Source organism: Bombina bombina, chromosome 1 (genome assembly GCF_027579735.1).
Source record: "Bombina bombina isolate aBomBom1 chromosome 1, aBomBom1.pri, whole genome shotgun sequence".
In the NCBI taxonomy this organism is placed as follows: domain Eukaryota; kingdom Metazoa; phylum Chordata; class Amphibia; order Anura; family Bombinatoridae; genus Bombina; species Bombina bombina.
Genome location: NC_069499.1, coordinates 729,932,992 through 729,959,564, shown reverse-complemented (window position 1 = coordinate 729,959,564; position 26,573 = coordinate 729,932,992). Strand labels below are relative to the sequence as shown.

Below are 26,573 nucleotides of genomic sequence, written 5' to 3'. Positions count from 1 at the left end.
ACCTTATTAATAGTAACTAATTTTTAACTAATATGTTGTTATAATCTAATTTTATTTTGAAGTGGATAAGTGTAAGTTTAATGTAATGAAGTCTCTGGCCTATCCCACCATTATTGGTCGCCACTGGTAAAAATTATTGAGGAAAAATTGATCTAAAAAAGTTTTTTCCCCTCTTTACCATTAATGAATTATTCAAAGAATCAATTAAGGGTCAGGGGATGAAGTCTAATGCAATATAACATAAATTATTCCAAAAGAAAGAGAACTAGGCATTTTGAAATGGTAGAATGAAAAGATTGTCCTCCATATAAAAACGTGACTTTTATTAATATTATCAATAAAATATAAGTAAGAAAGAAACATTAAATTACTTTCTCAAACATATATGCCACGCATGGGACCTTCTGTGTATTTATGTACAAATAACACAAAAAGAGATCCACAATTGTATTGCTACAAGTAGCACATTCCAACACTTTATAAATAATTGTTAAGTCCAGTCTGAGCTAGAAAGTTCCCTATCACATCTTGTATATGTTTTTTTGTGAATTCCTAAAGCAATAAAACGGGATTACATGCTATCTCCCAGGCTGGTAACGCCACAATTTGATAGTGGCATGACTTAGCTGTGTAACAAGCGGTGCTGATTGGATCATCTGCAATTTCCGTCCAGGACCAGCAATGCTTCGCAGGTTCCCAGTTTTACTCCTTTTTTTTACTGTAATGTTAAGCACACAGTAGTGCAGGGTCAATAGTTTTAAATTAGAGCATTTCATTTTTTTGACTACTATGGGCCCTTTAACTAATTTATTGGAGGCGCTTTTAATGGATTGGCATACCATAAAAAGTAAGCCAAAACAATTAAGCTGGCAAACTTTTATGGACTGGCATAGGGGGCCAGTGTATATCTTTGGGACACTCTCCCCAGCACTGTGAAAGCCACTTTCCTGGAATTTTTAAGTAACAACTCAAGACTTGTTTACAGAAGCCTTTCAAAACTAAAATCTCTAAATACTAACCCCTTAATGTACCATGTGTATATACACATATAAACACATAAATATATACTGTATACGTATTTACAGGGAACACTCAGACCCCATAGACCGCAAGGAGTGGTAACAATCCTCATCAGCACTAAACTAATCCCACCATAATGAACCCTAAACCTTGTAATCCCCAATGCATTAAAGTCCTAAACTGACACAACCCCTGTTGCACTCCCATTAACCAACATAATACCCCACAGCTATAACCCTTTCCACTGTTAACACCTAAACTGCCACAACACCCATCAACCAAAAAAACTTACCACTATTAACCACTAAGAAGCCACAGCCCCATTGCAAACCCACTTCTATTAACCTGTAAACCATCACAAGCCCCATCAGAACAAAACCTTGAATGTTCTTGACCCTTAAACCACCACAACCTCTAATGGTAAACCCACCTATGCTAAACTCCCTGTGACTACTAACCCCTAAGCTGCCACTACCCCAAAGGTAAAAAAACCCAAAACCTTCATTATTAACCTTCTAACTACTCATCACCCCCAACATGGAGCCCCCAACTTAACACAATCCCCAACTTAAGACCAACCCACTGTGGGGTTAATAGTGGAGGATGGATTTATCATTGAGGGTGTTTTAATCTGTTTTGGGTAGTGACAGTTTAAAGATTAATAGTGGAGAAGGGTTTTGAGCATAGGGGGAGTGTTTTATGCTTTGGGGTAGTGGCGGTTTCAGGGTTAATTATTGATTTTTTTGCAGGGGGTGTTTAAACTTTGCACTTTAAGGCTGTTTAGAAGATGGTTGTTTGATGGGGCAGTAGTTTAGAAAATATTAAAAAAAAAACATTTATTATTTTTTTTGCACTTTTGCTCAACATTATGCATGCGCAAACTGTTTTGCTCTATTGCAATGAACACTGCTCAATAAAAAAGTTTATCATATACTTGAGCTCAAAAATAGAATTGGTGTGGATTTTACGTAAGCTGTATTAGTAGTGCTCTCTTGCATTTTTGAGCTCCACAAGTAATCTGACCGTATATATTCAACCCCTAAAAAATAAAGGGTTAAACACATAGGTTATGTACCATTTTGGAGCTTCCATCAAGGAAGTTCATGAGCAAGAAATTGTCCTTGATCCAATCAAACAATGTATATATATATATATATATATATATATATATATATATATATATATATATATATATATATATATATACAGTATATATATACATATATATTTTTAATTAGAATGTCCCTTTAACTATATAGAACAATTCTGTGCAGTATCTTTATATGTTCTTTATTCCTTTAGGAGCAAAAAAAAAGATATTTTTCTTAATAACTTTTAAATTAGCTATTGAGTTATATTATGTGTCCTTGAATAATTCTGTTCTAAAAATGATTATATATATATGATCTATGCATTTATTTTATTGTGACACCCTATCACATGAAACATTCTGCAGTGAAAGAGTTATCTAGACCATTGAGAGCCAGGTGTGTGCTTTGGGTCTCTCTGCGCAGAAGATGCTTCCCTAGATAGTTATTGCGAGCCAGTAAATATGTGTCTGCTATAGATTAACATGAGGACTGACGAATCAATGCCGTTCTCTCTTGCTGAGCTGTTTCATACTGAAGCTCAGTTATTTCGCAGTGCTGTAGTAATGGAAGCAACTGCAGTCACATTGACACTGCTCGCCATTCAGCTTGCAATTTTTAAACATCCAGCAAACAGATCTTATATCACTCATGCTCTCCTGATAAAAGGAAGACAACATATCATTTTTACTGCTTGAACAAGACATGGCAGAGGCAAATCCCCCAAGAGGCATGATGGGGTTTCGAAGGAATGCGGTAAGGCTCTGCCTGCAATCTTTCTCTATACATCCCAAGTTCAAATGCAGGACTGCTGCAGCATGAACCATGCATAGTGCTATAGCACAGACTGGTGCACAGAAATCTACACACTATACATAATAATGAGCATAGTATTAGTATGATGTATGGCCAGCAGTGCACTTCAACAAATACAGTGTCAGCTACAGCAAAACTGATTTTTTACAAAGATTTCTAATCATGCACTGTTTTGTATGTCTTAATGTGTGTGGCCTAAAAATTGTAAACAGAGATATAAATAGCTTTATTGCTTTTCCTAGGCTGTTTTTTTATGCATGTGATAATTCTTGCAGAAAATTCATTAAAGATGACCTTAAACTACTTGTTAAAAAAACTTTAATAACTATAGTTTTTTTCATAGTACTGCAATCAGCTGAAAGTCTCATTTACACTAATCTAATATATTTTAAGACATAAAAATTAAATTTTAGTATTGTACATTGTTTATTGATTTTGTCATTTAATTACTATGGTGTATCAACTATTTCAGAAGCTCGGTTTAGAGAGCTATCTGGTTGTAAATTGTCCAATTTGGAATTAATATATGATAGTGTAGTGTTACATCGCCGAGGGGATGTGACATTTATATTACAAACAAATGAAGGCATATTTCACCATAAACATGAGGAGATTAGTTTAAATCAATTCCCATGTTGTATGTCAATTTCCTTCCCTTTGCATTTTAATATTGTATATCATAGGTATTAATTATACTCAGTTTAAGCAGAGTTTTATCAAAGAGACTTTATACTCAAACATGGCTTCTGTAGCATCTTCGAATAAAACAGTTTTAAAATGCATGGAAGTGCTTTTATTTTTGATAAATGGATGCTCCTATGCTGAATAAATCAACTTTTGTGTGAGAGTTATCTCTTTTAGCTAGTGACCAATAGAAACTTAGATATTACTTACATACAAACACACACTTCTTGTTTAAATGTTTACAATTTTTTTCATATAACAATATTTCTCATATTTATCTGCTTCTTTTTCATATAAATAATTGAAATGTTTTGAATACTGTGTCTTCTTAAAGAGGCAGGAAACCCCACAATTTTCTTTTGTGATTCGGATAGAACATACCATTTTAATTAACTTTCTAATTTACTTCTATTTATCCAATTTGCTTAATTCTCGTGTTACCCATTGCTGAAAACGTCTAGTTAACCAATCACAAGAGACAAATGTGTGCAGGCACCAATCGCCAGCTAGCTCCCACTAGTGTAGGATATGTGCTTATTCTTTTTCAAAAAGGGATACAAAGTATCCTTTGTTGAAAAACATACTTAGATATGTTCAGGAGCAACAATGCACTACTGGGAGCTAGCAGGTGACTGGTGTCAATGCATGTATGTTTCTTGCCATTGGCTCATCCAGTGTGTTCCGCTAGCTCCCAGTAGTGCATTGCTGCTCTGGATGCGACTTCTTTTTGCAAGGGTTAAATACTCAGCTATATAAATCAACAGTGCAATATATAAAACACTTTAACACATCACATTTACTAAAAGCATTTCTTCTAATGAAAAGATGTTGAAAAAAATGCCCCTATTTAAAATTGATTAAATGCCCCTATTTTTAATTATTTATTTTTGCTTTTAAAAGGACAGTCTACTCCAGAATTTTCATTTTTATTGTGTAAAAAGATAGCTAATCCCTTTATTACCCATTCCCCAGTTTTGCATAACCAAAACTGTTATATTAATACACTTTTTACCTCTGTAATTACCTGGTTTCTAAACCTCTGTAGACAGCCCCTTATCTCAATTCTTTTGACAGAAACGCATTTTAGCTAATCAGTGCTGACTCTTAAATAACTCCACAGGAGTGAGCACACTGTTATCTATATGGCACACATGAACTAGCACTGTCTGACTGTCAAAAACTGTCAAAATGCACTGAGATAAGAGGAAGTTAAACAGCTTAAAAATCAGCATATGAGCCTACCTAGGTTTAGCTTTCCACAAAGAATGCCAAGAGAACAAAGCAAATGTAATGATAAAAGTAAATTGGAAACTTGTTTAAAATTGCATGTCCTATTGGAATCATAAAAGTTTAATTTTGACTAGACAGTCCCTTTAAGTTAACCAGCAGGGGAAGTCTTCTCAAAAAGGGATGTCAGGCCTTACTAAAGTAGAATGTTGGACTGTGTCTCAGAGCATCATTCGGAACATGTATTCATTCCTTGGTGTATTTACCAATTTAATGGGATATGAAACCCCAACATTTTCTTTCATAATTTACTTCTATTATCAAATTTTCTTCATTCTCTTGGTATCATGTGTTAAAGGAGCAGCAGTGCATTATTGGTTTCTAACTGAACACATGGATGAGCCAATGACAATCGGTATATATATTTAGCCACCAATCAGGTTAGGTTCTTTGCTGCTTTTGAGCTTTCCTAGATAAACCTTTCAACAAAGGATAACAAGAGAAGGAAGCAAATTAAATAATAGAAGTAATTTGGAAAGTTGTTTAAAAGTGTATTCTCTATCTGAATCGTGAATGTCTAATTATGACTCTACTGTCCCTTTAAGGGACATCAATTCAGAGGAAGTAGTTGTGTAATAAAATTATTTATTTTGTGCATTTATTTAAAAAAATAAATTTGTTTAAGAAGCTTGGTATTTATCTGATGAAGCGCATGTATGCATGTGTGAAACACATCAGTTCATCAGGGAGGTTACCTGTTTAGTTTATTAAACAGCTGCCTACTCAGCATTTGACTTTGCTGGATTGGATTCCCTTTTTTCTTTCTTATGTATTTATCTTACAAAAGAAAAACTCTTTCAGAAGCTTGATATTTATGCAAAAAAAAGTACAAAGAATCGACTTGATCTCAGCAATCTGCTAGAGGCACTAGACAGGTATATTTGAAATGCTGATATGTTTAAAAAGAGTAAATGTAAATGTAGACTTATGACTGATTTCTACTACAGTCTCACTACATTGAAAATGATGTAATGATTAAAAATAATACTTATGCTACCTTATGGATTTTGCAAGAAATGATCTCTAGTACTGTAACATATACATTGAGCAGAGAGACGGTTCTGCCAAAAACACTAATACCATATATAAAGCAGTTGTAATTAGTGTGAGTAAAAACTCTTTCTACCCCAATGCAAACCTATTATTATTATTATTATTATTATTATTACCCTGTTGAATTAAAATTCTGGAAAACGTAGGATTTTTTTATCTGAGAAATGCTTGAGGCTGGAAGAGAGGCTGTGTTTTTGGGCTCTATTGCCAGCTCAAAGCAAAAAGAACATAGAGGATACTCTACCACTTAAACAGCACAGTGGAAGTGTTTTGTAGAGACATTTGAGTCACAGCATTTTCTAGACACACAATCTAAAAAATATCATTATCACCCATTTCCTAGAAACACTGTCACTCTAGAAACATTGTCACAATAAGTTTCCTTGTTAAGCCACAAGGAGAAACTGTGCATATACTGTGACATGTCTTATGGCTTATTTTCAAGCTCTTGTAATGGGAACCAGCCAGCACAAATGACCCCTCCTTTGGACATTGGCAAAGGTTGGTAAGGGTTGTTGCTAATAAGGTGCTTAAACATGGCTTATAGTGGGTTATAGCCTGATATGGTTCAAATGAGGTTCAATCCCTAGAACATATTTATTAGTGCTAATATTGTCAACAGTCTGAACTTAACAGTAGAGCACATCTTACATCAAGGGTTTTCCATTTTTCCTACAATTTGTTGTTATTGTTACAGGCTATGTTGCATTTCTACTCAACAAAACACTCTGTCCAGCATCCCTTTGCGGGTCTCAGTCAAAGCCATTGCAAAAAGTAAGCCATTAAGTGAAAGGGTCCTATGGCACAGATGGATAACCAAGATATACCTACCATTTACCATACCACATTAATACTGGTCTAATTTATAAAGGTATTTTTTAAAGCTATGCAATGATAATAATAAATTTGACATACAGATATGAGGGAAGGAGAGGGATTCAGGAGGATGACCTACACTAAATATGTATTAAGAATAGCAGTAAAGGTTCATGTACAGTTCTTTAAATTAATTACTTGTGATTTTGAGAACTATACTACTAAATGCAGTATTCAAATAATTAGGTATTGATCTAAATTATGTAATTTATTAGAAGATTTATAAGGGTTTATTTAAATAGAACATTGCATCAAATGAATCCTGTATGAGAGTGAACAGTAATAAAAATATTCTATTCAACAGTATAAAATGTCCATTTAAAGCACATAAACAATATCAAGTCTGATGTACTTTTATCTGAATAAACTTCACCCTCCAAGTGTGGATGACAACCACATGTCATTATCCCGGTGGAGGGGCACTTTTGGAATTCATCATGGCCCCCTGCACTTAACCCTTATCCCTGGTGGCCAAGTTGCCCTGCATCACCCTCTGCAAGGGCACCTCACAAAGTCCTAGAAATCTGTAAGTGCCAGGAAGCTAAATAGGGATTACAGGGGTTGGATAGGGGGTAATACATTTAAACCCCTCAATCTCAACTCCCTTAAGCCCTAGAAACCCCCAAGACCCAACATTTGAAAGGCAATCGCCTGCTCTTTCAAACAGTTTCAAACAGTGTTTTATGTGCATCTATTTAAAAAAAAATTAAATAACCCTGCACTTACCCACACTAACAGGTCATCAAAAATGCCTTAAGAACCCAAGGACCCCTTGTTTTTAAATACAGAAGCCCGTCTTTAAAATAAAGCTCCTATTAACGTTTTAATAGCTAGATGATCAATGTGGTAATAGTGATGACTTGGCATGAACAAGTGTGCATTTATTTGAGTAGAGGCTCATGGGAGAACCTATCTACAAATCAAACATATAACTATACCCAAAGGCTCTTATTTGTATGAAGATAACCCCATGTATAGAATTTAGAAAAAAAAAACACTATTTTTCACACAATATTTTTTTCAACCTTGTTTATTAAAATTTAAATAAAACTATACATGTTTTTCAAACATATTGTTCTAGAGTTGTCACGTGTCAGGATATATACATACAATAATGGTCTTATATGAATCTGCTGGGTCTGCTGAAAAAGCCCCAAGATGTAATATGTGGTTTTCTCACTGAAAAATGACCTATATTTGGCTTAAATGTGAACAGTATCTAAAAGTTCCAAAAGACCTCAGCACATGGGTGGAAATGATTCGGCCGTTAAAGGGACACTGAACCCAAATTTTTTCTTTCATGGTTCAGATAGAGCATGAAATTTTAAGCAACTTTCTAATTTACTCCTGTTATCAAATTTTCTTCAATCTCTTGGTATCGTTATTTGAACTGCAAGAATGTAAGTTTAGATGCCGGCCCATTTTTGGTGAACAACCTGGGTTGTCCTTGCTGATTGGTGGATAAATTCATCCACCAATAAAAAAGTGCTGTCCAGAGTCCTAAAACAAAAACAAACTTAGATGCCTTCTTTTTCAAATAAAGATAGCAAGAGAACAAAGAAAAATTGATAATAGGAATACATTAGAAAGTTGCTTAAAATTGCATGCGCTATCTTAATCACAAAAGAAAAAAATTGGGTTCAGTGTCCCTTAGTTAATCATAGAGGGGTAGTTATCAAGCCGTCTACTTTACCTGCCTTCGCCGGTCCAATACGCCCACCTAAGCTCGCCTCACATCGCCGCCGCGGACCTGAATCCATTCGCCTAAATTATCAAAAAAGCTGTCAAAAAGCCGTGCACCAAGTACGGGGCGATGAGCAGCGGATTGTGAAAGTTATCACTCATCCGATCTCGCTGCTCTTCAGCTTTTTCCCAGCTTTATTGATACCCCTGTCACTAAGCACTCACACTAACTACACTGTTCTACCCCCTATACCGGCGCCCCCGGAGCCCCCCGCAACTAAATAAAGTTACTAAACCCTAAACCGCCGCTCCTAGACCCCGCTGCCACTATAATAAACTTATTAACCCCTAAACCGCCGCTCCTAGACCCCGCCACAACTCTTATAAATGTATTAACCCCGAAACCGCCGCTCCCGGACACCGCCGCCACCTACATTATACCTAGTAACCGCTATCCTGCCCCCCCTATCCCGCCGCCACCTATAATAAAGTTATTAACCCCTATCCTGCCGATCCCGGACCCTGCCGCAACTAAATAAATACTTTAACCCCTAAACCGCTGCTCCCGGACCCCACCGCAACCTATATTAAACTTATTAACCCCTAATCTGCCCCCCCTACACCGTCGCCACCTATAATAAATTTATTAACCCCTATCCTGCCCCCCCTATACCGCCGCCACTGTAATAAAATTATTAACCCCTAAACCTAAGTCTAACAGTAACCCTAACACCCCCCTAACTTAAATATTAATTAAATACATCTAAATAAGTTTAACTCTTATTAACTAAATTAATCCTATTTAAAACTAAATACTTACCTTTATAATAAACCCTAATATAGCTACAATATAAATAATAATTATATTGTAGCTATCTTAGGATTTATTTTTATTTTACAGGCAACTTTCAATTTATTTTAACTAGGTACAATAGCTATTAAATAGTTATTAACTATTTAATAGCTACCTAGCTAAAATAAAGAGAAATTTACCTGTAAAATAAAAACTAACCTAAGTTACAATTACACCTAATACTACACTATACTTTAATAAATTATTAATATTATTAATTACATTATTCCTATTTAAAACTAAATACTTACCTGTAAAATAAACCCTAAGATAGCTACAATGTAATCAATAATTACATTGTAGCTATTTTAGGATTTATATTTATTTTACAGGTAACTTTGTATTTATTTTAGCTAGTTAGAATAGTTATTAAATAGTTATTAACTATTTAATAACTACCTAGCTAAAAGAAATACAAAATTACCTGTAAAATAAATCCTAACCTAAGTTACAATTAAACCTAACACTACACTATCATTAAATTAATTAAATTAATTACATACAAATAAAAACAATTAAATACAATTAAATAAACTAACTAAAGTACAAAAAATAAAGAAAGCTAAGTTACAAAAAAATAAAAAAAATAAGTTACAAACATTTCAAAAATATTACAATTTTAAGATACTTACACCTAATCTAAGCCCCCTAATAAAATAACAAAGCCCCCCAAAATAAAAAAAATCCCTACCCTATTCTACATTAAAAAGTAAACAGCTCTTTTGCCTTACCAGCCCTTAAAAGGGCCTTTTGCGGGGCATGCACCAAATACAACAGCTCTTTTGCCTGTAAAAGAAAAATACAACCCCCCCAACATTAAAACCCACCACCCACATACCCTTAATCTAACCCAAACCCCCCTTAAATAAACCTAACACTACCCCCCTGAAGATCATCCTACCTTGAGTCGTGTTCAGCCAGCCGACCACCGATGGAACCGAAGAGGATATCCGGAGCGGCAGAAGTCATCATCCAAGGGGCGCTGAAGAAATCTTCCATCCGATGAAGTCATCATCCAGGCAGCGCTGAAGAGGTCTTCGATCCAATAGAAGTCTTAATCCAGGCGGCGTCTTCAATCTTTATCCATCCGGAGCGGAGCCATCTTCCGACGAGCCTATGCGGATCCATCCTCTTCTTCCCGACGACGAATGACGGTACCTTTAAGTGACATCATCCAAGATGGCGTCACTCGAATTCCGATTGGCTGATAGGATTCTATCAGCCAATCGGAATTAAGGTAGAAAAATCTGATTGGCTGATTCTATCTAATTTACTCCTGTTATCAAATTTTCTTCAATCTCTTGGTATCGTTATTTGAACTGCAAGAATGTAAGTTTAGATGCCGGCCCATTTTTGGTGAACAACCTGGGTTGTCCTTGCTGATTGGTGGATAAATTCATCCACCAATAAAAAGTGCTGTCCAGAGTCCTAAAACAAAAACAAACTTAGATGCCTTCTTTTTCAAATAAAGATAGCAAGAGAACAAAGAAAAATTGATAATAGGAATACATTAGAAAGTTGCTTAAAATTGCATGCGCTATCTTAATCACAAAAGAAAAAATTTGGGTTCAGTGTCCCTTAGTTAATCATAGAGGGGTAGTTATCAAGCCGTCTACTTTACCTGCCTTCGCCGGTCCAATACGCCCACCTAAGCTCGCCTCACATCGCCGCCGCGGACCTGAATCCATTCGCCTAAATTATCAAAAAAGCTGTCAAAAAGCCGTGCACCAAGTACGGGGCGATGAGCAGCGGATTGTGAAAGTTATCACTCATCCGATCTCGCTGCTCTTCAGCTTTTTCCCAGCTTTATTGATACCCCTGTCACTAAGCACTCACACTTACACTGTTCTACCCCCTATACCGGCGCCCCCGGAGCCCCCCGCAACTAAATAAAGTTACTAAACCCTAAACCGCCGCTCCTAGACCCCGCTGCCACTATAATAAACTTATTAACCCCTAAACCGTCGCTCCTAGACCCCGCCACAACTCTTATAAATGTATTAACCCCGAAACCGCCGCTCCCGGACACCGCCGCCACCTACATTATACCTAGTAACCGCTATCCTGCCCCCCCTATCCCGCCGCCACCTATAATAAAGTTATTAACCCCTATCCTGCCGATCCCGGACCCTGCCGCAACTAAATAAATACTTTAACCCCTAAACCGCTGCTCCCGGACCCCACCGCAACCTATATTAAACTTATTAACCCCTAATCTGCCCCCCCTACACCGTCGCCACCTATAATAAATTTATTAACCCCTATCCTGCCCCCCCCTATACCGCCGCCACTGTAATAAAATTATTAACCCCTAAACCTAAGTCTAACAGTAACCCTAACACCCCCCTAACTTAAATATTAATTAAATACATCTAAATAAGTTTAACTCTTATTAACTAAATTAATCCTATTTAAAACTAAATACTTACCTTTATAATAAACCCTAATATAGCTACAATATAAATAATAATTATATTGTAGCTATCTTAGGATTTATTTTTATTTTACAGGCAACTTTCAATTTATTTTAACTAGGTACAATAGCTATTAAATAGTTATTAACTATTTAATAGCTACCTAGCTAAAATAAAGAGAAATTTACCTGTAAAATAAAAACTAACCTAAGTTACAATTACACCTAATACTACACTATACTTTAATAAATTATTAATATTATTAATTACATTATTCCTATTTAAAACTAAATACTTACCTGTAAAATAAACCCTAAGATAGCTACAATGTAATCAATAATTACATTGTAGCTATTTTAGGATTTATATTTATTTTACAGGTAACTTTGTATTTATTTTAGCTAGTTAGAATAGTTATTAAATAGTTATTAACTATTTAATAACTACCTAGCTAAAAGAAATACAAAATTACCTGTAAAATAAATCCTAACCTAAGTTACAATTAAACCTAACACTACACTATCATTAAATTAATTAAATTAATTAAATTAATTACATACAAATAAAAACAATTAAATACAATTAAATAAACTAACTAAAGTACAAAAAATAAAGAAAGCTAAGTTACAAAAAAATAAAAAAAATAAGTTACAAACATTTCAAAAATATTACAATTTTAAGCTACTTACACCTAATCTAAGCCCCCTAATAAAATAACAAAGCCCCCCAAAATAAAAAAATTCCCTACCCTATTCTACATTAAAAAGTAAACAGCTCTTTTGCCTTACCAGCCCTTAAAAGGGCCTTTTGCGGGGCATGCACCAAATACAACAGCTCTTTTGCCTGTAAAAGAAAAATACAACCCCCCCAACATTAAAACCCACCACCCACATACCCTTAATCTAACCCAAACCCCCCTTAAATAAACCTAACACTACCCCCCTGAAGATCATCCTACCTTGAGTCGTGTTCAGCCAGCCGACCACCGATGGAACCGAAGAGGAGATCCGGAGCGGCAGAAGTCATCATCCAAGGGGCGCTGAAGAAATCTTCCATCCGATGAAGTCATCATCCAGGCGGCGCTGAAGAGGTCTTCGATCCGATAGAAGTCTTAATCCAGGCGGCGTCTTCAATCTTTATCCATCCGGAGCAGAGCCATCTTCCGACGAGCCTATGCGGATCCATCCTCTTCTTCCCGACGACGAATGACGGTACCTTTAAGTGACATCATCCAAGATGGCGTCACTCGAATTCCGATTGGCTGATAGGATTCTATCAGCCAATCGGAATTAAGGTAGAAAAATCTGATTGGCTGATTCTATCAGCCAATCAGATTTTTCTACCTTAATTCCGATTGGCTGATAGAATCCTATCAGCCAATCGGAATTCTAGTGACGCCATCTTGGATGACGTCACTTAAAGGTACCGTCATTCGTCGTTAGTCATCGGGAAGAAGAGGATGGATCCGCGTAAGCTCGTCGGAAGATGGCTCCGCTCCACTCCGGATGGATGAAGATTGAAGACGCCGCCTGGATGAAGACTTCTATCGGATCGAAGACCTCTTCAGCGCCGCCTGGATGATGACTTCATCGGATGGAAGATTTCTTCAGCGCCCCTTGGATGATGACTTCTGCCGCTCCGGATCTCCTCTTCGGTTCTATCGGTGGTCGGCTGGCTGAACACGACTCAAGGTAGGATGATCTTCAGGGGGGTAGTGTTAGGTTTATTTAAGGGGGGTTTGGGTTAGATTAGGGGTATGTGGGTGGTGGGTTTTAATGTTGGGGGGGTTGTATTTTTCTTTTACAGGCAAAAGAGCTGTTTTATTTGGGGCATGCCCCGCAAAAGGCCCTTTTAAGGGCTGGTAAGGCAAAAGAACTGTTTACTTTTTAATGTAGAATAGGGTAGGGATTTTTTTTATTTTGGGGGCTTTGTTATTTTATTAGGGGGCTTAGATTAGGTGTAAGTAGCTTAAAATTGTTGTAATATTTTTGAAATGTTTGTAACTTCTTTTTTTAATTTTTTTGTAACTTAGCTTTTTTTATTTTTTGTACTTTAGTTAGTTTATTTAATTGTATTTAATTGTAGTTATTTGTAGGTAATTAATTTAATTAATTTAATGATAGTGTAGTGTTAGGTTTAATTGTAACTTAGGTTAGGATTTATTTTACAGGTAATTTTGTATTTCTTTTATCTAGGTAGTTATTAAATAGTTAATAACTATTTAATAACTATTCTAACTAGCTAAAATAAATACAAAGTTACCTGTAAAATAAATATAAATCCTAAAATAGCTACAATGTAATTATTAATTACATTGTAGCTATCTTAGGGTTTATTTTACAGGTAAGTATTTAGTTTTAAATAGGAATAATTTATTAAAGTATAGTGTAGTGTTAGGTGTAATTGTAACTTAGGTTAGTTTTTATTTTACAGGTAAATTTCTCTTTATTTTAGCTAGGTAGCTATTAAATAGTTAATAACTATTTAATAGCTATTGTACCTAGTTAAAATAAATTGAAAGTTGCCTGTAAAATAAAAATAAATCCTAAGATAGCTACAATATAATTATTATTAATATTGTAGCTATATTAGGGTTCATTTTAAAGGAAAGTATTTAGTTTTAAATAGGATTAATTTAGTTAATAAGAGTTAAACTTATTTAGATGTATTTAATTAATATTTAAGTTAGGGGGGTGTTAGGGTTACTGTTAGACTTAGGTTTAGGGGTTAATAATTTTATTACAGTGGCGGCGGTATGGGGGGGCAGCATAGGGGTTAATAAATTTATTATAGGTGGCGACGGTGTAGGGGGGGCAGATTAGGGGTTAATAAGTTTAATATAGGTTGCGGCGGTGTCCGGGAGCGGCGGTTTAGGGGTTAAAGTATTTATTTCGTTGTGGCGGGGTCCGGGATCGGAAGGATAGGGGTTAATAACTTTATTATAGGTGGCGGCGGGATAGGGGGGCAGGATAGGGGTTACTAGGTATAATGTCGGTGGCAGCGGGGTCCGGGAGCGGCGGTTTAGGGGTTACTAGGTATAATGTAGGTGGCGGTGGGCTCTGGGAGCGGCGGTTTAGGGGTTAATACATATATTATAGTTGCGGCGGGGACTGGGAGCGGCGGTTTAGGGGTTAACATATTTATTATAGCTTGCGGTGGGCTCCGGGAGCGGCGGTTTAGGGGGTAATACATTTATTTAGTTGCGGCGGTGTAGGGGTTAATACATATATTATAGTTGCGGCGGGGACAGGGAGCGGCGGTTTAGGGGTTAATCAGTTTATTATAGTGGCGGTGGTCTCCGGGAGCGGCGGTTTAGGGGCTTATCAGTTTATTAGAGTGGCGGTGGGCTCCGGGAGCAGCGGTTTAGGGGTTTATCAGTTTATTAGAGTGGCGGTGGGCTCCGGGGGCGGCGGTTTAGGGGTTTATCAGTTTATTAGAGTGGCGGTAGGCTCCGGGAGCGGCGGTTTAGGGGGTAATAACTTTATTTAGTTGCGGCGGTGTAGGGGGGGCAGATTAGGGGTGTTTAGACTTGGGGTACATGTTAGGGTGTTAGGTGTACACATCTCCCATAGGAATGAATGAGATATCTGGCAGCAGCGAACATGAACTTTCGCTATGGTCAGACTCCCATTGATTCCTATGGGATCCGCCGCCTCCAGGGCGGTGGTTTGAAAACCAGGTACCCTGGGCCAGAAAAATGCAGAGCGTACCTGCTAGTTTTTTGATAACTAGCAAAAGTAGTCAGATTGTGTGCGGAACATCTGGAGTGACGTAAGAATCGATCTGTGTCGGACTGAGTCCGGCGGATCGAAGCTTACGTCACAAAATTCTACTTTTGCCAGTGTAAAGGGCTTGATAACTAAGGCGAATCAGCCTCGCCTCAAATACGCTGCGGAATTCCAGCGTATTTGAGGTAGACACGTTGATAACTACCCCTCATAGACTCAACTGGACACAGACAACCAGGTTATTTAAAGTCTAAGCTAATAAAAACATCTCACTGTTTAATAAAACATGGAACTTTCACTTTATTTCACAAATCCTCCTTTTTTGTATTTTTATTTTTCATTTATTTCTTTCCTTTTAAATAGTAAATATTATTAAATGAACACAAAAGGCAAAAAGAAAAAGCACTAATACGTTAAAATGCTATTATTACACTATTACTTGCCTATAAATATGTCTTTAACCCCTGCAAATAGGTTAGAGGGGCACTAACTGCTGAATACAACTGCGTTAGCATGGTTACTTGAGGGACACTCAATCAAAATTAAACTTTCATTATTCAGATATAGGATGCCATTTTAAACAACTTTCCAATTTACTTCCATTAACAAAATGTGCACAGTCTTTTTATATTTAAACTTTTTGAGTCACCAGCTCCTACTGAGCATGTGCAAGAATAAGTGTGTATGCATTTGTGAATGGCTGATGGCTGTCACATGGTACAGGGGGAGTGGAAAAAGACATAACTTTTAAAATGGTCAGAAAAAAATCTACTACTTATTTGAAGTTCAGACTAAGTGCTATTGCATCGTCTTGTTATCTTGCATTTTTTGATTATGCAAATCTACTGTGTTGAATGTAAAGCTGAGCGTACTCACTCACGTCATAGGAGTGAGACTTTCATTCATCAAATTTGTACTATTTATTAATATTCTCGGATTTTTACATTTTAATGCTATAACAATAAGCGCCATTCCTCCGCCCAACATATTGCTCAATTGATTGACAGATGACGAATTTGCAATCCACTAATTGTTGTCCCCCCCACCTGGGGCATTTAGCCCCTTTGCACAAACGTCATGCCCCAGGGTGAAACAATGATTAGTGGGTTGCAGATTCGTCATCTGTCAATCAATTAAGCAATATGGTGGGCAGATGAACGGCGCTTATTGTTAAAGCATTAAAGGTAAAAATCTGAGAATAAAAATATATTGTACAAATTTGATGAATTAAAGTCTGCCTATTTTTTTAAATTCTATCCTATGACGTGAGCAAGTGTGCTCAGCTTTACATTCACTTTAATATGCTGATGTCTTTCCTCTTGTACAAGCAGATCTCTTTAAAACCATAGGGCTCCATTTGCCAGGCAGCGATTGCTGCCTTGTTTCAGGCTATCGCCTCGGTCTTAAAACTGAGTATTGGCTGACTTCTTAATGCTAACTCTGCTACATATATGTCCCTAATTGGATTTATCAGCTAACAATTGCAAAACAATGCATTTTATACTAACATTATGACATGGTTAGCCTTGTTGTCTGTGGACTAAAGCCCAGATTGGCTCCTCCAAATAAGACTAATGTGGGTGGAGTTTGGCCACTGAAAAATAACTGCAGTACAAAAAGAATGTTAATTTGTTTAAAAAAAATTAAAGTTAAGGCTAGGAAAATAGAACTAAATTTTAAATTTGTCAGAAAGAAATCTACTACTCATTTGAAATTCAAACTAAGTGCTTTTGCGCTGTATTTTTATTATGCATTTGCTGGTTATATTATTGTACTGTCTTTAGTTGTCCTATAACCCTCTAATAACAAGAGTCATATTACAAAATTAGCAGTTTCCCTCCAACAGATGGTTTTTACACAGGAGACTTGTTTTGTTTGCTGACAACTGAACAACATGTATAATTGTTAAAATACCCACAATTACTTAAAGAAGATGAAATGATTAATGATGAAATTAATAGGAAAAAGCTATAGAACAAAAATGACAATATGTTTTGTATAAATAAATGCCTGTTTTATGAGGCAGAATGGTAAATATGTTAGTATATATTGGTCGATTATTGGAGTCCTCAGAAAAGTTTTCTAGGAGGTTTGGAGAAATATTAAAGGGACAGTCAAGTCCAAAAAAACTTTAATGATTTAAAAAGGGCATGTCATTTTAAACAACTTATCAATTAACTTTTATCACCAATTTTGCTTTGTTCTCTTGGTATTCTTATTTTAAAGCTAAACCTAGGAGGTTCATATTGTAATTTCTTAGACCTTAAAGACTGCCTCTAATTTGAATGCATTTTGACCACTAGAGGGCATTCGTTTATGTGTTTCATATAAATAAAATTGAGCTCATGCACGTGAAGTGACCTAGGAGTGAGTACTGATTGGCTAAAAGTCTGTCAAAAGAAATAAAATAAGGGGGCAGTCAGCAGAAGCTTAGATACAAGGTAATCACAGAGGTAAAAAGTGTATTTCTATAACAGTGTTGGTTATGCAAAACTAGGGAATAGGTAATACAGGGATTTGCTTTCTTTTTAAACAACAGAAATTCTGGTGTTGGCTGTCTAAAGGTCATAATAATATCTGTGGCAACGTGCAGCAGTAGAGAGTGTAGTGTCACCCCAACTCTAGACCCACATCTAGCTATCTTGTCTCATACCCAATCAAAAAACTACTGAGTGATGTATAAGGAATATACTATTTTATTTCCTTAAGTCACTTGTTCAGGAAGAGTTTTTTTGTGGATATCTACACTTTGCACTTTTCTTTCAACTTCAAGGAACAATGTTTCTCAGGTGTCAACCATGAATCTATTATTATCTACTTCACTGCAGTGCAAAATTCAATACAGACGAGACTCAGATTTGAATACTTTGTTCACTAAAGTCACTTAAATGTATTGCACACGCTAATGTATTATTGACCATATTATTTCAGCATTCGTTCCCTGGAAATCTACATCTGGTCTTGGTTCTGCGACCAACAGGATTTTTTCAGCGAACTTTCACCGATATAGGATTTCGCTTCAGTCAGGAGGATTTTATACTAAAACTTCCGGTAATCTTTCATCACACCACATTTTAAATGCTATTGATAAATTGATTAGAGATTTATCTTAATCTAATGCCTTTTTTATGCTGAACAACTGCTTTTGTCTAACCTGTGACCCCACAAACAATCATATGTGTATTTTTTTTCACCAAGGGGATATGCAGAGGCTTGTTTTATCTGTTGTTCCAAGAATATATATATTTTAAATAATCATTTGTTATAGGGTGTCAAGCTTTCTGCCATAAAGTAGACGGACCACTAGAAAACAATATGTAATATTTTGGTTAAATTTTAAATCTGGCTATACATTGCATTAGGCCAGGGAATGACACATTTGTTCAAAATCTATGATATATATAAATATATATATATATATATATATATATATATATATATATATATATATATATATATATATATATATATGTGTGTGTGTAATTTATTTATATATATTATATAGACAAATATATATATTTATACACACACAAACATATGGGTGTGTGTAGATATACCTACATGTATTTTAATTACACACTCATACATTATATAACACAATAAAAGTTGGACTTTAAACCATGGTGTCAACGCCTAATTTTAAGGGACCAGTGGCTCCTTAACACCTAGGTTTGTCATGTGCTAGGCATTATTTTTTTTATATATACACTAGCCCATTACCTGCACAATATTGTATTATAACAAGTTGCATCGAAGAGAGATTCCTTTTTTTAAATGAAATATTTCAAATCAAACCACCCTGTTTAGCATCTTTAAAAGTATTGCAAGCAATTGCTGCATACTGGCATTAAATGAACTTTATTAGTAACAATAAAAAAATTGGAAGTGATCTGACAGTGACACATTTTGAGTCTGTGGGGCCGATTTAACAATGCCTGGCGGACAAGATACGCTGCAGGGTATCATGTCCGCCAGACATCGCTGAATGCCGACAGCATACGCTGTCGGCATTCAGCATTGCACAATCAGTTATAGCTAGTAGGGGGTGTCAATCAGCCCGATCGTATATGATCAGGCGGATTGCTGTACGCCGCCTCAGAGGCGGCATATCAGTTAAGTGGCAGCGGTCTTAAGACCGCTTCTTCTTAACTCCTGTGCCTGAAGGCTCGCGTGGAAACAAGGGGAACAGGGGCCATTCGGCCCTTATTAAATTGACCCCTGTGACTAAGGGCTTGTAAAACACAAAACCTGTAAGATTTAATGGGGCACATTCCATCTTCATGTATTTTTAAAATTGAAATTTTTAAAGATTTTTTTTTTTTTTAAATTTAACCCAAAATTGCAGTAATTTATCACTCTGCTTTACTGATTTTGGTTGAATGTGACTCGTTTGATTTTGTACCCAGAGGCACCTACTGTAGTTTTTTACATCCCTGCATTGTGATTTCTGGATGCTCCCTATTCTTTGATGGTGGATTCACTCTTTTAGGTTACTTAGAGCCTCAAGTTCATTGGTAACAATGAATCCATGAGCCCAGAGATCTGTAAGTAACATAGGTAACCCTTAGGGACAAGCAGGTACCCCTGCCAAACTATCCTTAAGAGTATATTTTTACTGGTCATATTTACAGGAGTCACAATTATGTATGACATATTTATAATAAAATGCTTACAGCCACAAATAACAGGAAACTGTCAATATGCAGCTCCCAGTATTTGTTTTACACCTCTAATTTAAAGTGAAAGTTAATCCTAGCATTTCACAATTGCTAGGATTGACTATTGAAACAAATAAAGGGGACTTTCATTCATGAAGTATAAGATACTTCATGTAGAAAGCTCCTTTATTTGTCTCAACCGATCGGCGATTTGAGCTACTAACAAAGCTCACGGCTAAAAAAATGTTTTGCTAAGCGGTGACGTTTTCACCTCTTAGCCAATAGCCGTGCGGTAACTCCGGCTTGGTGCCCATGGGAGCCAGATTTACTGCACTGCTATTGGCTAAGAGGTGAAAATGTCACTTCTTAGGAAAACATTTTTTTGCAGTGGCATTTGTTAGCAGCTCAAATCGCTGATCGGTTGAAACAAATAAAGGCGCTTTCTACATGAAGTATCTTATACTTCATGAATGAAAGTCCCCTTTATCTGTTTCAATAGTAAATCCTAGCGTTTGTGAAATGCTATGAATGACTTTCACTTTAAAGAGACATTAAACACTAAATTAATGCTAGATAGAATGATGCATTAAAAACAAATATGATTAGTCTGTGAATAACATATAGATGTATTTTTAAAAGTTTCATTAGTTGTTTAATTAGTGACAAAATAAGCGTAAAGTTTTAGTGTCTATATAACAAATATGATCTGCCATGTTGTAACTTAGGATACCTTCTCTGCTGTGGCCAATTAGGGACAGTTAAAAATAGGGCACTGGAGTGTGCAGCCAATGACTGTGTGGAATATAACATAGTTCTGCACTTCTATTTCTAAAAGGAACTAAAAGCATATGATAGTCAATATGAAATAACAGGAAAATGGGACAAAATAAAACAAAAAGTGTTCTGCAGAGGAATTTTTGTAACTATGATTTATTATTTTATATTACCATCTCAAAGTGTTTAATGTCCCTTTAATAGCAGCTGAAGCACAATAACAACCAGCAGATGTCTTTACTTATAGTTCTACTGTTATTAGTTGAACAACTTTTGGAACCACAGACTTAAAACTGTCTCTGAGTAGAACAGGTGTCCTTCATACAAAAATATATTTTATGGTAACACAAGGGAGAAAACTAAGTATCAGAAAATGATTTAATTTATACATCATATTTTTGTACAATATTGTATTATACATTAAAGTATATATATATATATATATATATATATATATATATATATATATATATATATATATATATATATATATATATATATATATATATATATATATATACTTTAATGCTCAGTTGTTGTGAAAGTACATTTTAAACAATATATGTATTACCACAGTAATTAGACCAGTAGACTGATAGCATTGCTTCTTGATCTCTTGAAAAATCCAGTATTGAAAATACTTTTTAATAGATATTCTACCATTTTTAGGTTGTTATGCTGAGCTCTGCTTCTGATTTGCTGAGATATATTGATGAAAAGCAACTAACAACGGAATTTGGAGGTACTCTGGAATATCGCCATAGTGACTGGGTGGTTTTCCGAACAGTAAGTTCCAATAATAATAAACATTAATAGAATTTTTAACAGATTTCATGTGCTTTAGCTCTTAATATTCAATTTGTTTTTGTCTTCCTTTGTTATGACATTCTGAACAATTTGAATTAATTAACCTACCTGCATTAAATATAGAATACAACCAGAGCATCTGGGGTTTTTTTTTACACCTGAATTAGGTAAAGACATTAAAGGGAAATTAAATTTATGTTATGATTAAGATACAGCTTGCGATTAGAAACAAATCTTTCCAATTTGCTTATACTAGTAATTGCACTTTGTACTCTTAGTATCCTTTGTTGAAAGGCATGCATTAAATTGTTATGATTCCATTATACATTGTTGCAAACACTGCTGCCTTATAGTTTTAAAGTCATGTGCATGCTCCTGAGCCTATCTAGGTATGATCTGCACAAAGGATAACAAGATAACAAGATAATATATATTTGATAATAGAACCACATTTTATTTTGATAAAATTGTGTTATTTATATGAATCATAAAAATTTAATTCTGACTTTCTTGTCCCTTATTGATGACTTCATAATGTATTTAAAGGGACACTGAACCCAAATTTTTTCTTTTGTGATTCAGATAGAGAATGAAATTTTAAGCAACTTTCTAATTTACTCCTATTATCAAATGTTCTTTATTCTCTTGGTATCTTTATTTGAAATGCAAGAATGTAAGTTTAGATGCCGGCCCATTTTTGGTGAACAACCTAGGTTGTCCTTGCTGATTGGCGGATAAATTCATCCACCAATCAAAAACTGCTGTCCAGAGTTCTGAACCAAGAAAAAAGCTTAGATGTCTTCTTTTTCATATAAAGATAGCAAGACAACAAAGAAAAATTGATAATAGGAGTAAATTAGAAAGTTGCTTAAAATTGCATGTTCTATCTGAATCACAAAAGAAAATGTTTGGGTTCAGTGTCCCTTTAAAATGACATTAAATACCTCTTTATTTTATGGAAAAACATATTCTTCTCTCACACAACCTAGAGATGCCAAAAAACAACTTCTGTAACCTGCAAGTGTGGAAAATCAAACAGCTGGTTTAAGTAATTTGCAGGATTTTGAAAACCTACTTTTCAGATTTTGCTTTTTGGCCTCTCTAATGTGGGACAAAGTACAATTTATACATAATAATAATAGTAATAATTAAATAAGGCATGTCTGATTTATCCTTTTAGGCCGGAGGCAACTGTCCTAGTTGTGATTGTAAACAAAAGTGAAAAAAGGAAGTCACATAATCGTCACTGCTATCATGTGACTCAAAACGGCATTGGTTGGCTTCTGGGGAACTGCCTGGATTTCTAGGAACGTCCCCCAGTTGGATCCTTTGCAGTTTTAAAAGGAGAGGAGCAGGACGCTGCAAAAGCTAGAAAATTCCATGCCATCCTAAAACCATTAAAGCCCTGCACTTTTAAGATGGCATGGAATGTCCTAATGGTGTCTAGGGGTTAAAAGTTTCATATCATTTTGCACAATTTTAGAACTAAAACTTGAAGGTATAAAATAAGTACAATCATAAAAAAAAAATTGTAGACGTTTTATAGCCATGAAATAATTTTATTATTTAAAATGTCTACATGCATGAAAATTAAACTTTAAAACAATTGTTGTAAAAGTGGAGGTATGGCTTCTTTTGGATTGGAATAGCATTATAATATAACACTGCTATAAACAGTTTGCCATAGAGAACCTAAGACATGCTCACACAGATTTACTATTGAATTAAGGATACCAAGAGAATGAAGCAAATTTGCTAACAAGTAAATTTGAACATAGTTTAAAATTGCATGCTCTATCTAAACCATGAAAGTTGTTTTTTTTTTTTACTTTACTGTCCCTTTAATCTACTTTTTTTTAATACCATATTAGAACATGTGTCCATTCAGCATTTCTTTATTTTTAGATGATTGATATTATAGGATCTTCTGATTACTTGCTAATAATAAACAATACATTAAATAGATGCAAATTTAACTGTACATTTAGGTTCAAAAGTATCTATAAAACATCAGAGGTAATTAAAACCTATATTAGCTCAATTATATGAAGCCAACTGCAGGTTATACATAGCTGTATTAGATCATTTTGCTGCCATTTTGTTGGTTTGAAAATAAGAATGTTTATATGTATTCTGTTACATTAAAACCATGTAAAAATAACTGGTTTGAAACTTTTGTGTGTCTTTGCAGGCCATAGAGGGATTTGCACTGACAGTAAAAGAAATTGCTCAGAGGCTACAAGCTTTTGGTACAGAATTAGCTGAGACAGAATTACCAAGCGACACATATTTAATTGAGCGTATTCTAACACATCGAATAGAAAAATATTGCCAATTGAAGGTAAGTGTAATTGGATTTTATAAAGACAGATTACTGCAAGTCTGGAAATTTCACAAGCTCTGCAGTTTTATACTTAGCTATATTAAGACTGTATACAGTGGGTAAAGTAGTGCCTTGTTTTTTTTTGTCTAGTAGCTATTTCATCGATTATTGAAAAATTCTATCTCTCTTTGTTTATGACACCTACTGGTTATATACAAGATAAACGAGCAGATTGCAAGTGGCGCACTATTTAGCAAATTTTGCTCAAGCGTAAACTTTGCTCGAAATAAGCTTTTTGCATTTGACAGGTAGTGCATGTATTACAAATTGAAAATAGTTTGCACGCAAGCAAAACCCAACCCATGCTAACCATGGACTTTGCTTTAATGTATTCTCACAGACTTCAATGGAGAGCACAGAAGAAAAAAAAAACTAACACCTATCGCTTGCGCTCTAACCTGACAAGAGTTATGCATATTTAACATTCCAATGTTCTTCACATACAGGATAATGTAATTTTTATATTAAATACATATTTCTATATGTTTCTGTATATACCTATACATGTATATCTATTGCTATAGATATATAGGTATAGATATCTATTTTACATTAACATTATCAGATATATATATATTTATTAATAAAAATTATAGGAATGTAAAATTTGTGTAACACAATTTGGGGTTCATGATTTAGGTCAAACGCGGTGTCTGGTTAGCGCACATGAAAAATTACTAATCTTAAGGTGCGTTATTGAAAAATGTAATATAAAATAATACAAATAATAATAATTATTAAAAATGATTATATATACTGTAAATATATATACCCCTTCTTTGTTCTCAGTTTGTTTAGCTTTGTGAGCTCGCATGATGGTGTGCCTGTGTTAGGGACTCAGGCTAAGGAAAGGACCTTGACGTGGTGCCTGAGCTTTCCCATTTGGCCAGATGCGGTGACTAACCTTTCCAGTTGTGATTTTATCTTAGCTGTGAGCTAGCTGGTGAGTGCTGGGTGTTTCTATGTGTTGTATTACTTTTTATTTGTAATCTCCCTTGGTTCTTGCACCCATTCTGGACTGGGGTTAACTGCCTGTGGCTCTGGTGACATCACAGCTTTTTTGGAGTGCTATTTAGCACCCAGGGCTGGATGTTACTGAGTCACAGGATGTGTACCTGATCCGATCTTGGAGTGCAGTTCCCTTCCATGTTTTGTATTTTCTATGGGTGATTGCAGCCACCTGTGCACCCCTTCTTTGTTCTCAGTTTGTTTAGCTTTGTGAGCTTGCATGATGGTGTGCCTGTGTTAGGGACTCAGGCTAAGGAAAGGACCTTGACGTGGTGCCTGAGCTTTCCCATTTGGCCAGATGCGGTGACTAACCTTTCCAGTTGTGATTTTATCTTAGCTGTGAGCTAGCTGGTGAGTGCTGGGTGTTTCTATGTGTTGTATTACTTTTTATTTGTAATCTCCCTTGGTTCTTGCACCCATTCCGGACTGGGGTTAACTGCCTGTGGCTCTGGTGACATCACAGCTTTTTTGGAGTGCTATTTAGCACCCAGGGCTGGATGTTACTGAGTCACAGGATGTGTACCTGATCCGGTCTTGGAGTGCAGTTCCCTTCCATGTTTTGTATTTTCTATGGGTGATTGCAGCCACCTGTGCACCCCTTCTTTGTTCTCAGTTTGTTTAGCTTTGTGAGCTCGCATGATGGTGTGCCTGTGTTAGGGACTCAGGCTAAGGAAAGGACCTTGACGTGGTGCCTGAGCTTTCCCATTTGGCCAGATGCGGTGACTAACCTTTCCAGTTGTGATTTTATCTTAGCTGTGAGCTAGCTGGTGAGTGCTGGGTGTTTCTATGTGTTGTATTACTTTTTATTTGTAATCTCCCTTGGTTCTTGCACCCATTCCGGACTGGGGTTAACTGCCTGTGGCTCTGGTGACATCACAGCTTTTTTGGAGTGCTATTTAGCACCCAGGGCTGGATGTTACTGAGTCACAGGATGTGTACCTGATCCGGTCTTGGAGTGCAGTTCCCTTCCATGTTTTATATATATATATATATATATATATATATATATATATTCTATTGATTATTTAGAATATTTTACTATATGTATAAAATTAGAAATGTTTTAATGTTTTATTATTAAATATATATTTCTATATATATCTGATAATGTTAATGTAAAATAGATATCTATGTCTATGTATATAGATATACAGGTATAGGTATATACACACACACATATATATATATACATATATATATATATACAGTATATATACAATAAAAATTACATTATTCTATATGTGGAGAACATTGTAATTTGAAATATGTACATTAATATATAGAATAAAACACATAAATACATATGCACAAACATATATACATAATATACATATTTAGACATGTATGTATATATACCATATAGCTCTTTCAAATACCTTGTCATACAGCATTTACCTTTTAACCCTTATTACTTTTTTAATATTTCTATGAATAATTGTTA

At 35.4% G+C, this 26,573-nt stretch overlaps 1 protein-coding gene across 1 annotated transcript in view; it reads left to right on the top strand.

Moving 5' to 3' along the window:
* The window catches only part of MCF2 (MCF.2 cell line derived transforming sequence), a gene marked incomplete at its 5' end in the record, with an annotated part of 268,961 nt that overhangs the window by 83,017 nt on the left and 159,371 nt on the right, over positions 1 to 26,573 (top strand). The window contains 3 exons of the mRNA XM_053699244.1: positions 18,434 to 18,553; positions 21,604 to 21,720; positions 23,933 to 24,082. Of these exons, the coding sequence (XP_053555219.1) occupies positions 18,434 to 18,553; positions 21,604 to 21,720; positions 23,933 to 24,082 (387 nt within the window). The remainder of the gene's footprint in view (positions 1 to 18,433; positions 18,554 to 21,603; positions 21,721 to 23,932; positions 24,083 to 26,573) is intronic.